At 42.1% G+C, this 14623-nt stretch overlaps 1 protein-coding gene across 22 annotated transcripts in view; it reads left to right on the forward strand.

The window, feature by feature from the left end:
• tcf7l2 (transcription factor 7 like 2) overlaps positions 1 to 13511 on the forward strand; it is an 89042-nt gene extending 75531 nt beyond the window's left edge. For 2 of the 22 annotated variants that reach the window (XM_078278510.1, XM_078278517.1), the window contains 8 exons: positions 78 to 164; positions 4324 to 4461; positions 4569 to 4731; positions 5106 to 5213; positions 5891 to 5954; positions 6721 to 6771; positions 8605 to 8677; positions 11256 to 13511. In XM_078278510.1, the coding sequence (XP_078134636.1) occupies positions 78 to 164; positions 4324 to 4461; positions 4569 to 4731; positions 5106 to 5213; positions 5891 to 5954; positions 6721 to 6771; positions 8605 to 8677; positions 11256 to 11712 (1141 nt within the window). In that variant the 3' untranslated portion in view covers positions 11713 to 13511. Of the gene's footprint in view, positions 1 to 77; positions 165 to 4323; positions 4462 to 4568; positions 4732 to 5105; positions 5214 to 5890; positions 5955 to 6720; positions 6772 to 7960; positions 8034 to 8604; positions 8678 to 11255 lie in introns of all 22 variants that reach the window. The other 20 variants (XM_078278512.1, XM_078278519.1, XM_078278514.1 and 17 more) reach the window with 15 other exon arrangements.
• The last annotated feature ends 1112 nt before the right edge of the window (positions 13512 to 14623 follow it).

The raw sequence follows: 14623 nt of genomic DNA on the forward strand, positions 1-14623 counted from the left end.
AGGGCTTTAACTTCTCCTCTTCCATCAACCCTGTTCCTTTACCTTTTCGCCTTTCTTCTTTTCTTCCCCCTTCCTAGGCAAGGTCAACCTGTTTATCCAATCACAACAGGGGGTTTTAGACACCCCTACCCAACTGCGCTCACTGTCAATGCATCCATGTCAAGGTGAGTTAAGACCTAGGAGCTAAACACACACTTCTCACTTACTCATACATTCAGTTGTGTGTCTGTGTTGGCTGTGAGGGCAATGCACAAGCAACACAAACGCACACTCGCATGCAGAGATGGTGAGCAGCAACTTCTCCCTTAAGGAGATCTCACACTCCCCATCTCTGTTTTCAAAAGGCCAATTCTCTAGTGTGTGAGTCCAGCTAGCATGCTTAAATATTAATTATATTTATAATTTTCTAATGAGGCCCATGAAGAACATTTACCCCCACTGCATGTCAGGCAGATCTGCAATGAGCTGGGGCATGTCCATGCTGTGAGAAATGAGCAGCCAGACCGATAAACAAACACAGCAACACTTTGAAGGGGACTAGATGATATAAGCCGGGGCCTGACACTTGGCTAGTGCTTTAGTCCAGCCCATTAGGGTCCAGCTCAAGTGCTGCTGTGGACATTAGTGCACCCATGGGGGGTTTGTGTATTTGTTGCCATCTTGTATACATGTGCGTGTGTGTTTGTCAGTTGGTGTTAAACTACTTACTGTTCCCTTGAGGGACGCATGTCCTCTATATTGTGTGGAAAGCGACAATTTTAAATGACTAAATGCCCAAAAATGCAACAACACAAAAAAAACAGCCTGCTATTCCAACTCCCCCCCTCTCTACACACCCTTGCAGCAGGGGACTATGGACGGGGCTGGTTTAGAGTCTAGGGATGAGGCCAAGCTTCACTTTAATTACAGCCTGATTGGAAAAGCAGTTCCTGAGGGTGGTGTGTTTAGACCTCACACCCTGTTACATTGATGGATCATGTAAATGCAGGGAGGGAGGGGTCACTAGGGGGAACGACATTTGTTTTAAAGCATAGCCCTGGAAATAAGGGAAAGCTGAGTTTGTAAGCTCTCACAGCTGTTTTTTTGTTGTTAAACTGTCCTTTAAGTGATTCAAATATTCATACCTTATTGTTACATTTAAACTTATTCTGGAGAAAGGTGTCTGGATTAGAGACAGATTTGCCCCTCCCAGCCCTTCCCGAGCAAGTCTCAGGTGCAAAGGGTCAGACGTTGGGTTTGTCCAGACATCGGCATCTGGCAGCAGTACCCAGCCAACCTGGGCTTTAAGTGACTGCTAATTTGGTCCCTTAATGACAGCCTCTACATTGTGATCATCTTATTTCCAGTGCAGCTAATTGAATATACTGGCTGGGGTGTGGGGGGACTGGCCATGGGGAAGAGCTAATGCTCTATGATGAGGCCCCTAATTGAATTAGTATAACTGAATAGATGGAGGGTTCTGGGAGCTCTCTGGAGAATGGCAGGGTTTAACACATCTCTAAAAAAAAATCTAAATTCTGGCTTTGACAGGGAAGAGAAAAAAAAATCAATTTGTTGACTAAATCTAGTAAAACTCTGTCTAATTATGTCAGAAAAATGGCAAAATCCTTTCATACATAGCCTTCAGCCAGTTGGTTTTGTTCAAAGAATGGACCAGACTGTTATGATAGTTTAAACGATTTGTAGGGAGCAGGAGGTTCTTCCAGACTGGAAGAAATGTGAGAGAAAAGACATCCTGGCCTTGTACTCTTGTCGGGGGCCAGTTCTTTGCAGGAGCGCGCTGCTTCAGTATCAGTCCCCTGTGCCGTAGCCCGAACTGAATTAGGATGCAGGGAAGGAGTCTGGTACCGTGTAGTCCTGCGATGAGCACCTTACACCTAAGTCCTGTTAAAAAATGCATTCTTTTAGGACGGGAGGAAAAAGAACCAAGGAGAGTAGAGACAGTCAGCGGAGCAATTGAAAGACATTATTTTGATAATAGGGCTGGAGCCAGTACAGGGCCCTGGTATTGTGTGTGTGTGTGCGTGTGAATGTATGTGTGACAGGTAGGACGATGTGAAGGCCCCTTTGCCCCTTATGCTTAAGCCTGCCCTTTGATATGTTCCCCCATCAACCCACTCCCTCTCTTTTCCTTGGGAACGGGAGAAGCGCACCGGCCGGGTCATTATACATTAAACAGGCACGGGGGCTACTGCTTCGCATTGGCAATTAAATGGCACTGGCTGACACTGGGCTTGCTGCGCCAGTGACCCCCCCCCCCCCAACACCGGCAGCCATTCTTACCTTTTAGATTGAGACGTAGGAGCCCCAGGGTTGGGATGGGTGGGGGTCTCTGCTGCGTCTCCCTCTCTGTGTTGGTTAAATTGGTCCTAGGCGCTGCTTGCTACTGATGAGCCCGGATGATGATGATGATGATGCCCCCATGCTTCAAAGGGATGGCCGTCATGTTTAAACCATAACCTGGGCCATGCAGTGGCAGCAGGAGGAGGGGAGGAAGGAAGATAGGAATCGTGTCCACCTCGTGGTGAGGGGACAGGGAGGAGTAGAGAAGAAGAAGAAGAAGAAGAGGAAAAAAATAGATCTTGGAAATTTTAACAAGTGCACAGAGAGAGAAGGAGGGAGGGAGGGAGAGAGGAAACAGAGTGAGCGAGGAAAATGCAGCAGCCCTAATGATGGGTGATATGCAGCCACTGCTGCTGAGCTCCCCATCAACGGATGACATGGCACAAACACCAATGTGTCAGTGATGAAGGGAGAAGAGGGGAAAGGAGAAAAAGAGGAAAAGAGTTTGAGGGGGAGAGCACTGGCACTCCCCTGAGATGGCCTCCAACAGAAAGTAGTTGTTCCTGGCGAGTTTATCCTCATCATTATATTCTGGCTCCGAGCCATGCAGCCAGACACAGCCGGATAATGAGCTGCTTTAAAAAGAAGAAGAATTATTTCTCCTTTTTTTTTTTCTTCTTCTCCTTCATTCTCCTCTCTTCTCTTAAATTTGTGTGTGGTCACATGGAGCCAAGGTGCAGCACTGTAAACATACACATGCAGATAAGACGTGTACATGTTCAAATAATCTAACACAAATAATTTGTGTCATACATTCACTGGCACATACAGAACAGCAGTGTCTTATGGCTGTCCCGGCCAGCAAAACGTTTTCATAAATAAGGGTTTCTGGCCCTGATATGCTGAGCGGTTAGAGACGATGAAATGATGATAGGAGTGTAGAGGGATGAAGATAAAAATGTCAGTGCTGCTGACAGTGCTGAACTGGCAGAAAAGAATGGGAGGAAGCAACTATAGAGTCAATACCTGAAGTGATACTAGACTTTGATAGAACATTTTAATCTAGTTTGCAATATTCCTTGATAAGACATAATGGTTCAAGCTCCAAACCCAAACCCCTACAAAACCTGGCATGTTCATATCAGTGCAATTGCTAAAAATGCAGTTTCCTCAAATATAACAATGAATGCATTTATGCAGTTGGCATTTTTTCCATCTACAGATGAAATTTAAATCTTATTTGGAAACATTTTCCTCTGCTACCATAAGTGACAATTGTTAAGGCAAGTGTGAACCTAATGTGAGCGGGGTTCCTCCAGACCTGAGAAGTGCATGATCAGTCTCAGCACGGATAAAAGCTATGGATGGCACTGATATATCAGTGTGCACTGTCTCTCTGTAACTATGAATAGAAAAGTTTAAGGTGCATAGAACCATCAAGCTAAAGTGTTGCATTTAATCTTTTACATGAATTGTTGCCTGTATTGGTTAGGACACTCTTGATAGAAATTGTGAATCTCAATGAGGTTGCGATTAAATAAAGGTGAAGAAATGCACTTGGCCCAAGTGTTCAGTGTATAGGTTTTTTTGGGTGTTCAATTTGCACTTTATTATTGCCACACAATATAGCGTTCATGCTTTCGAATCACATTTTTCTGATGGGTTGATGATGGTTTGTCGTAACTTGCTGTTATACCTTTTGTGTGAAGTGTATAGCTGTCCAGGCTGAATTCTGTCCTCAAAATATATTGTGTGACATTTAATCTAACACTCATTTTGAGGAGTAAAATCTGTCCTAACTAGTTGTGAATAATAACACAGGAATCAGCCTCGGACGTTTTCATGTGGATGTTTGTACGTGCATTTATGTCTTTTCTTGTGGCTAAAGGCCAATTCCATTTCCATGAAGGAACTTGAAAAAACACTTTCTACTTTGACATGTCATTGAAAGATGGAAATGGAATTTAGCCCCTTTAGTCTTGTGTATACATGTGCTCCATCTTCTCATTTCACCCGTGTCCATTCTGACGATTTACACAGTCTTCTGTCCTCTAGGTTCCCCCCACACATGGTGCCCCCTCACCACAGTTTGCACACCACGGGCATCCCACACCCAGCCATCGTCACACCCAACGTCAAGCAGGAATCCTCCCACAGCGACATCTCTCTCAACAGCTCGTGAGTAAACTTTCACTGCCCTTAACACACATTTCGGTCTTACATGAACGTGATGAACCAGTCGTAGGTTGACTCTTCTCACCTTTCTGCCTTCTGGTCCTCCACAGAAAACAGTCAGACGCTAAAAAGGAAGAGGAGAAAAAGAAGCAGGTCCACATAAAGAAGCCTCTGAATGCCTTCATGCTCTACATGAAGGAGATGCGGGCCAAGGTGGTGGCTGAGTGCACACTGAAGGAAAGTGCTGCCATTAACCAGATCCTGGGGCGGAGGGTAAGTCCTAACAGATCACTAGACCCGCACCAACACTGCATTGGTCAAACTCAAGGGCTTATCAAAGTGGTTCCCAATCCTGGTGCTCAGGAGCCTCTGCCCTGCTAATGTGATTGTTAACATGGGCTGATTTATGCCTGGGATTCAAGCTGAATGCAGCCTGGCGGGATAGAACACAAGCAGAGTTGTGGTAATCGAGGGCCACGATTGGGATTCACAGGCCTCTTAGAAGATTAAAAGGTTTTTGTGGTGACCTGATGGCCCAGTACTGTAGATTTATGTCCAGTTCTTTACCTGCATACCTTTTATATTTCCTGTTCATGGTAAAACAATCTTTTCTGTCTTCTTTTCGTGTCTTGTTTCTCATTTCACAGTGGCACGCCCTATCGCGGGAGGAGCAGGCCAAGTACTACGAGCTGGCCAGGAAGGAGCGACAGCTCCACATGCAGCTGTACCCAGGCTGGTCAGCACGAGACAACTATGTAAGTTTTTAAGTTTACAAGTCGTAACAGGCTGTTCTTTTCCCCTTTCACTAGGTGACATGACCAGGAAGAGTTTTTTCTTTTGCTCTTTTCTAGCCTGAGGGATCACTTTCTTCTTGTAATTTTCCTTTGATATGTATATCTAAGTCTGGACACATTGGCTTGACCTAAGCCCACTTTGTTATGACATGAAGGAATATTTGTAACAACGTCTGATCATGATGTTGTTTATATGAATCCTCGGGGGAATGTTTTATGCCCCAGACACTTTGATCTGTCACATAAGTGCGCAGATTTTCATCAGTTTTGTCCAGTTTTGGGATCAAGCTGACCAGAGTCTTCCACTAGCGGCCTTTGAGAAATCAGAAGCTCCATAACAGAAGCTCGTCAAGATGTCTAGATGTTCACAGAGCAGAGGAAAATAAGACAAAAGATAAGAGAAAAAGAAGAAAAGAGCAGAAAACCAGAGAGAGGAGGGATAATTCTTGTCTGGCCTGCAGTGGCTGTTACAAACCGGAGGGCAGAGACAGAAAAAAAAAAGGCAGAGAAAGAATGAATGAATAAATAAATAAGTAAACACAAAGAAAAGTCCTATTCTCTGTTTCATGTTTTGGGCATTCTGCAATATAATAACTAAGGTTCCTGTCTGTGTCTATTTTTTTCTTTCTATTTTTTTGGCGGCTAACCAACAGGGGAAAAGGAAGAAGAGAAAAAGGGAAAAGCAGCAAGCAGAGAGCAATGGTAAGTGAGCTGCAATTATCTCCCATATTAGAAGAGCCCCATCATGTGTCAGGCAGATGTGACATCTTGCAAGATAAAAGTCAAGCTAGTTTTTTTGTGTTATGTTTTTTTTTTGTTATTGTGCCTGGCTTTTTTCTTTCTTTTTTTTGTATCATACCCAATGCAATATTTAAATTGTAGAGTTGCTTGTAATACCCCCCTTTTCCCATTTTCCCCTAGCCTTCCCCAGCTAATAACAATTGAATATGCATGACACCCCCACAGTCCTTCACCTCCCCTCTTGACACCCCCCCCCCCCCCCCTCCCCCTTTGCCCCTTAGCGTTCTGGTATTGCTACATGTATGTTTTGAGAATGTGAAGTTGAAGCATTGTGAAAGCCATTAACTTTGCTAGTGTTGTGTGCGTGGCCCCGTTTTATAATGCCTGTGCCCTGCAGATAGACCGCACTACAGTACTGTGTGTGTGTGTGTGTGTGTGTGTGTGTGTGTGTGTGTGTGTGTGTGTGTGTGTGTGTGTGTGTGTGTGTGCTTGTGGGGCTGCCCCTTGCTTGCTTTCATGCATGCTTTTATATCAACATAAGAAAAATCACTTACATCCCAAAATTAAGGAGGTTTGCTAATTCTATGATTCATCCATTTTTATTCTAATGATTCATATTCTTCTGATCGTTTTGTGAGGAGCTTTGGCGACTTGTTATTATGTACTTTGCGCTCGTTTGGTGACGGATTTCTTCTTGAAGGCCTCTCTATCTGTTCTTTTTTTTCAGAACACAGAGAATATTTTCCAAACCCTTGCCTTTCACTCCCTCCGATTACAGGTGCTAATGTCATTTTGAGTATTAAATTACTAACTTGTTTTTTTTATTCTTCTTTTTTTAAATTAATGTATATTTATTTATCAATGGATGTGCAATATTAGACAGGTTTAAGATAAAATTCTATCTAAATATGCTCTTTTTGCTTTGTTTGCTGCTTTCTTTTCTTAAAATGTTGTCACTGTTTATTTGACTTCAAGCTAGATTATATTTCATTTAGTTTACCTCAATTTACACATGTTGCTATTTAATCTTAAGCATTTTCCGTATTTTGGCATAATTACTATGCAGTATGCTGGAGAAACTATGCTGTATATATACTATATATATATATATATATATATATAAAGTTAGGCTATCATTGTGGAGTATGACCTGAAGGATGTGATGTCAGGGTAAACCTCCTTAATCTAAATGCTTAAGTAGCTGCGCTATCCTAAAGGCCAGCATGAGTTTGGCTTACTCCCCCTTTAAATCTGTCTCTACTCAGCCAAGACCTGGTCTTAAACACTCCACCACAATATTCTTCTGTCACTCTGCTCTACTTCTGATAATCACACGGTTACTGGGTAGAGCTAGCATGTGACTGTCAGCTTTTTTACAACAGACAGCCATTGTTGATGGAAAACAGTCATCTGTTTGATGCCAGGTCTAAGGAGTAGATTCCCTCCTCAGGTTCCAGCCTTTTCAATCCTTCCCCTGGCTAGGGCTAATTCAGCACTCTGCTACTGCTGCCTAGTTCTTCTTTTTGAAACCATAGTGCACTGATAACATCTAGCAGTTAATTAATCCAACTTGCATTTGCACCATTTATACCCTCTTGACCAAATAAGGATCTTATCTTCAGCTTTAACTTCAGTCAGAATTTCGATTACTAAAAGTGATTGTTTCCATATTGTGTCATAATTTGATAATTTACATGCATTTTGATTTGACTAATGTCTAAAACACACTAATTGTGTTCAGTCCTGTCTTTAAAGGCACACTTGAGAATGGCTTTACGGGTGTGTGTTTGTTTTGGGGGGGGCGGGGGATTTCTTGCACAATGAGCCACTGCTAAGCTTCATAGATTCACTGTTACCTGTTTTTTTCTCCTTATTTCTCTCCTCCTTTTGATTTCTGTTCCTTATTATTTTTGGTTTTGGTTCTTTTCCTCCTCTCTGCTGGCTTCCCCTTCCTGTTGTGGCATCAGACCTGAGCGCTCCTAAGAAGTGTCGAGCGCGCTTTGGGCTTGATCAACAGAATAACTGGTGTGGCCCGTGCAGGTGTGTATGGTGTGTGCTTGCACCAGCCAGGGCCAGGTGAAGGCTGGGTAACTGTACACTGGGACTTCCTCCTTCGCACTCTGCTGCTGCCTCTTCTTCCTCTTTTCTTCCCACTGTCTGTTCTGCCAGGCTATCGTGACCTCTCAGCTTCCTCCAGCCACGCCCTGCCGGTCTATCTCTAGGTTCCCACTATTTGATTTTTTTTTACCTCCTGTTTGGGAAGAAGGGTATTACCAGCATATGCCAGCGTGTTTGTGTGAATGGTGTCTGTGCGTATGGATCGATGAAGAAACATTTACAGGGTTACAGGGGGTTTCATTGCAGGATGTACAGTACAATAAGCCTCACTGAGATTGGTCAGAAATCCTAAACTGGCAGGTCGGGGCTTGGAGGATCTGGAGCCTGATGGCTTGTTCAATATGGAGGACATCCCAGTGTTGCCAGCCTAAACCTAAGCCCTGGCTACATGTTTTTGTCTGTGCAATGACGTGTCCATTTTGTTTTTTCTTTCTTTTTCTTTTGGTTTTTTTGTCTCTGTGTGTATGTCTGTGTCTACCTCTTTGGCTAACAGATGCAAATACCCCAAAGAAGTGTCGTGCCTTGTTCGGGCTTGACCAGCTGAGTTTATGGTGCAAACCATGCAGGTATAACTGCTGTAGTACCAATGGGAGGAAGACATCCACAATGAGCAGCTTCTTCTCCTTGATTATTTGCTCAGATATTCCTCTCAAACATGTTTCCATCAGCGTGGTAACAGATGGCAAACTCCTCTGCTCCTTTTCCTTACTGAGGAGCTTCCTGCTATAAATTCCCTCACAGCAATTTTTCCTCATTGAACTCGGTTCAAGCCCAGTGGCAGAAAATGGATTTCTAAATAAGATTGCTCAATATTTCATCTCAACAAAATATCTTGCTACAAGATCATAGTTTCCTAATGTCATTTGGAATAACATTCCTTACAATCTGACTTGTTATGATTGAAATCCATTTTCTCTCCATGCATTGTCCATGTATGTTCCTAATTGGCGTCCTTTGAATAACAATGTTATGCTTACAAATTTAGCCCTGCTTTCTCTGAGGGCCTGCTCAGTGACACTCTTTTCTGTGCCCTCTTCCTCCTCCTCCCTCTCCACCTCTTCTTCCTCCAAACTCCTCTTCAATAACCCTTACTTAGTCCCTACCTGTTGTCTTTCTGTTCTGACACAAGCAGTCTTTGAATTGGGAATATTTTCATGGTAGGTATTTGTTTCTGCTAAGTAATACCCTTCTCTTTGTCTGGCTTGCACCACACCCTTGCCCCACCACTTTCTTGTGACAACTCTTCAACACCAACCATTGCAACACATTGTCTGTTTTTGCTGCTACATGTTTCATTTGTATTGTTTTAATCTTTTAAATGGGTCGGCTCAAAATCAAACATTTAGTCAGATTTTTGTATATTGCTGCACTTTACTGCAGCATTAAGAGGCCATTCTGAGCTGCTTTTAAACCTATTTCAAGAACATTTATCACCTATACTTTTTGTCTTTGAAAATAAGTAGGACGTCACACTCACCCCACCTACACACAGTCTGCCATTGTTGGTGTTTCCACTTGGCTCTATTATTTCCCTTCCAGCTGAAACTCACATTATTAAAAATACTGCATTATTCCTTAAACAATAATCGCAGATCAGCAGATCAGGAGACTGGAAAGCGCGATAATTCAATCTTTGTTTTAGGAGTCGAGAGGTTAAAAGTTCTCTCTGGGCTCCATTTCCTAAAAGATGCATCTGGTGTAATTTCCCCCGAGACGGAAAAATCAATAACATACACAGGCACATACTATGAATCGATATGTCTGTTAAAAAATGGATATTAGCTCATTTGTTGCAGTTTGACAGACAGTTATCGAGAGCAAGATGTCTATGTAGTGGCAAATGATACCTTTTTACATCCGGTCGATACTCCGCAACACCCAGCGCTACAGTATCAGTGTAGAATGCTCTAAAAGCCTTAATCCCACTCTTAGACCTAGACTTGTTATACTGTCCGGTGTTGTGTCCCTATACTGTCGTGCGTATTTAAAATGCATGCTTGTCTTTCACCCTAGCATGGGATCAAGGTTTCGTGAGCCCTTTTCATGTGATTTGTTGATGTCCCTTTTTCTTTTCATTCTCATTCATCTGCTCTCTTTTTTTGTGTTTATGTAGACATTTTACTCCTTCAGAATTACAAGAAAAAGGTTTGATTTGACAACCTTAATTAAACAGTAGATGAGCCTAATACGTTCCAAAATCCTCAATCTTTCTTTTTTATATGTCTTTTTTTTTTTTTTTACCTACTCCTTGTCCCTGTGAGTCTTAAATACTAATACTCCATGGCCTTCAGGCATCCTTGTGATAGAATGGAGAGCTGAGAGAGGGGTCACTGCCAGGGTCAGGGTAAAGATGAGGTGGGCAGAGATTCCCCCTTAACCAAATCTGCACACAGCCTTCGCAGCAGAGTCACCGCAGACAAATGCAACAATCTCCTACGCGCCCTCCCGCCCTACTCCCCCCCCTTCTCGTTCATCGGGTTCCACTAAGCGCAACGGGCCTGGCCTCAGGAATCAGCAGACAGGGGGAGGGTCCCGACCCCAGGCAGGAATGCAAACATGATGCCTTGACCCCTCACGCACACACACTTGTGTCTGTGGGGCAGATGCGGAGTAGTGTGGATCTTGTTGACTTTTTCGCCTCGTATCCAAACTCTGTCCCCTCAGGAGAAGAGAGAGCAGGGCCAGATAGAGTTAGACGAGTGAGACGGGTCCAGTAACCTCGTGCAGAGAACAGGCTGATCTCCAGCTGTAGCTCTGCCTGTAAGAAAGGCAGAGTTTACATCCAGAGAGCAACCATTACTACATCTGATCTTTTTTCATTATTATCATCATCATCTCTGTGTGTGCTTTTCATTTCCCTGCTGCTTACTGTCCAGCTGCTTCACCTGTGATCTTTCCTTTGTGTCTGTCCTGTCTGATGGTTTAGTATTTGGAAATTGACTGTCATTTCTACCTTTTGTCTTAGCACAAGCTACTTAAATGCACCTGCAAAATGTTTTGTTATGTAAAACCAGTTTACAAGTAGTGGTTTTCCTGACTTTAAAAAGGCAAAGGTGCATTTAGGTCAGCAACAGTGCTAAGAGGTGATGCAGTTTGAAGATGTGGTGCTAAAATATGCTCTCTTTCTCTTGCCTTGTCCCTCAGGAGAAAAAAAAAGTGCATTCGCTACATCCAAGGTGAAGGCAGCTGTGCCAGTCCTCCCTCTACGGACGGAAGCTTACTAGACTCCCCCCCATCCTCCCCCTCCTCAGTGGCTCCCTCCCCCTCCTCAAAAGAGTCCAAACCTCAGACTGAACAAATGCAACCTCTCTCACTGACTATGAAACCGGCCCACCAGCCACTCCACCACCCGCACCTCCTGGTTGGGCTTCCACCACCATCTTTGGTTCAGCTGGAAAACTCTGCTGCAGCTAGGAAAACGCCCGGCGCCTCCTCCCACAACGGAGCCCTGGAGCGCGGTGACGTCTCGTCCTCGCGGCAGCCGGGCTCCTCTGTGGCGTCCTCAATGGTCCGGCCCTCGGCATCGCTGTGTCATTCCCACTCGCTCCTCTCCTCCACGGCCCCCCAGCCTCTGTCGCTAGTGACCAAGTCTATAGAATAGTCTACCTTTATTCTTCTCCTCTTTTCTAGCTCTGCACATACACATACACACACACTCCTTTCTAGGCCCTCTCTCTGCTATATTTCACTTGCTGTCAGTTCATTTCTCTTTATGTTTCTGTGCCATAAGGCTTTGAAATTTTAGTTTTTGTTTTATTAAAGTTCATTGGTCAATATTTGACCCATCATTATCAAAAAAAAATCTAATTATTATAAAGAAATGATACAATGAGCTGTAGTATAGCTTTGTGAATCTGCCAAAATTTTTATGAATTTTGTTTTGTCTTTTTTGTAGTGTTTAACAGTGCAAACAGAAAAAATTATCTAGTTCAACTTCAAAATGTTTAAAAGACGGATATAAAAAGGTAGGCTAGATTATTCAGTGAGCCCTTTTCTTGAAAGAGTTGGTTCTCCTTCTTTATTTGTATTAAATACGAGCTTGCGAACCAATCATTTGACATCTGTTCAAACTCTAGGAGGGCATGAGGCTGGTGGTGACACCTCTCTGAGGAACAACTTTAATTGTGATGTTACTTGTTCTTGTTTAAATGTACAGAATAATGGGGAGGGGGGATTACTGTGTTAAATATGCATTCTTCCACTGCGTTGTCTTTTTTCTTTGTTGTTTACCTTTGGGGTGGAGTCAGGCAAATTGGGTGGGCTTGAGGGGAGGTTGGGGTGGGAGGGTTGAGGGTTATTAAAAATGTCACAACGCTAGGACCAGTAGTATTTATTGCTTTAGAGATTGCTTGTTGTATCTTGTACGTGTCTCTTTTTGACTTTTTTTTCTTAATACATTGTACAAATTGTTTTTCTTAAGGTAAGCGACTTATATATGAATGATCCATTTTTACAAGGAGGTTTTAAAAGGCAAATCTTTTGTTATTGATTTCTTTCCTTGCTGAAAACCTGGATTCCACTCAGTGTACTGTGTAGATCTCATGAACAGAAGTATGCACAACTTCATTTCAAGAAATGTGTCTATAAGCCATTTTACAAAAAGAAGAAAAGAAAACTTGAAACAAGACAGTGGGTGCCGTGTCTTCAGTAGTTGGAAAAGTGTCTAAAGCCCTTCTTTTTTATTGCACAGTCACATCTCTCAGACTGTAGATTTGTGTACAGATTTTCCGTGCCAAATTTTGTGATAATTTTCTCTGCCCCTCTAACCAACCATGCTGTAGGGATCCTTTTTTTGTTTGTTTTTGTCGTTTTTATTTTATTTTCGATACCATTCTTTGCTGTGACGTTACATAGATTGCTATGTATGTAGTATAAATGTTGCTATAACAAATGTGTTTGGTAGCAAATTGTCAAATATTAAAATTTAAACTTAATAAAAAGGCGGACATCATACTGTATAAACCCACAAGGGCCAAATTATGTATATTAGGAGGTTCATAAAAAAACTATTAAATACAAAAAAATACACAAACTGCCACTTTTAAGTACACTACTACATATAGGTAGATAGAAAAAATAGGCATGTTGATGTTGCAAGAGGCTGTAAAAAAAGCTACAAGAGAATCATCCACTCGGTGCCATTGTAGTTGACATGACGCGACTGTAATCTGTCGATTTCTTCTCTGGTTTATTAAGATGCTAATGATAAATAGTTTGAATGTTTCCTTAACGGCTGTGATGTTCCTGTTCTATTTTATGCTCTTATCTTTTTGTTTGTTTGTTTTTCCTGTTATTTTAAATGGTTCAAAAACCATGTTTTTTTGTAATGAATAAATGTTTATGCTGTACAGTCTCTGTAGCATGCAGTTCTGTATTAATAAAAGCAACTTAGTATGTGCACATCTGTGTCTTCCTTTTATTCAGAAATTCACTGGCAGGTGCAGCGACCTAAGAAAGTGTTTAAACAGCATCTCAGCAAGTAGCTCATATTCAGCTACAGTTCTCTACAGTTCATAAAGAGTCACCAAAGCATATGACAATAATTGAAATACCTTGTTGAAATAAAATGACTAAAGTAATAGTCTAATAGAAAACAATGACATTGTAAATAAAACTGGAAATACTGTATCAGGTTTCATTAAAATGCATTGGCCAAATTAGTAATAATTATATTCAAACCCAGCAACCTTGTAAGCAGAGTGCACGCAGTGTTACTTGTGTAAGCAGTAAGCTCCAACAGAAAGCTAAGGAATGATCAATGAGAAGGTCACCGTTCCAACTCTAATTGTCAAAAATGTAATGCAAAAGAAATGAAGACAGAGAGGAAGAGGAAGCTCAAGAAACAGTTTCTACAAATTCCACTGTTAGTGGTCTCACATTGCCAGATCTCCACAGCGCTGTGGAGTAAGGTCTGGCTACACCACAGATACATTCTGGGATAGGAGAAAAAACTCTGGACGCAGCGACAGTGGCTCTGCAAAATAGTCCTAGGAAAGAACTTGTTTTGGTGGAACATTTTCACCCCGCAAAAGAAAACGCTACATACAATATTAAATGAACGTGAGCTATTTAAATTAGCTGGAGACATGGTTAAACTTCATTGCTCTTACCAGTGTATTGCCGTGTGTACGTCCACAGCAATCCAACCAATCAGTCTCAAAAACGTCCCAGTTAGAGAGTAAATGCCGTATCATATTCTTTGTAAATCTTTAAAATCATTCCCTGATAGAACCAAGCAGGCCTGCCTTGTTGCACGATAGCTTGACGGTTGTTGTTTCCCGTAGAGAAGGGATTTTGAGAACGAGACTTATGTCATTTTTGACACACTATACTATGACTTTTTTATGAGTTTTTATGGAATACTATATCATTACTTTTTTATAACATACTATATTATGACTTTTTAAGACATTTTTTGTAATACTATACTATGACTTTTTATGATTGATGGCATACTGTACTCTGACTTCTTTATGATTTATGGCATATTATACTATGACTTTATGTCATTA

The sequence above is a fragment of the Sander vitreus genome, chromosome 21 (assembly GCF_031162955.1).
Source record: "Sander vitreus isolate 19-12246 chromosome 21, sanVit1, whole genome shotgun sequence".
NCBI lineage: Eukaryota > Metazoa > Chordata > Actinopteri > Perciformes > Percidae > Sander > Sander vitreus.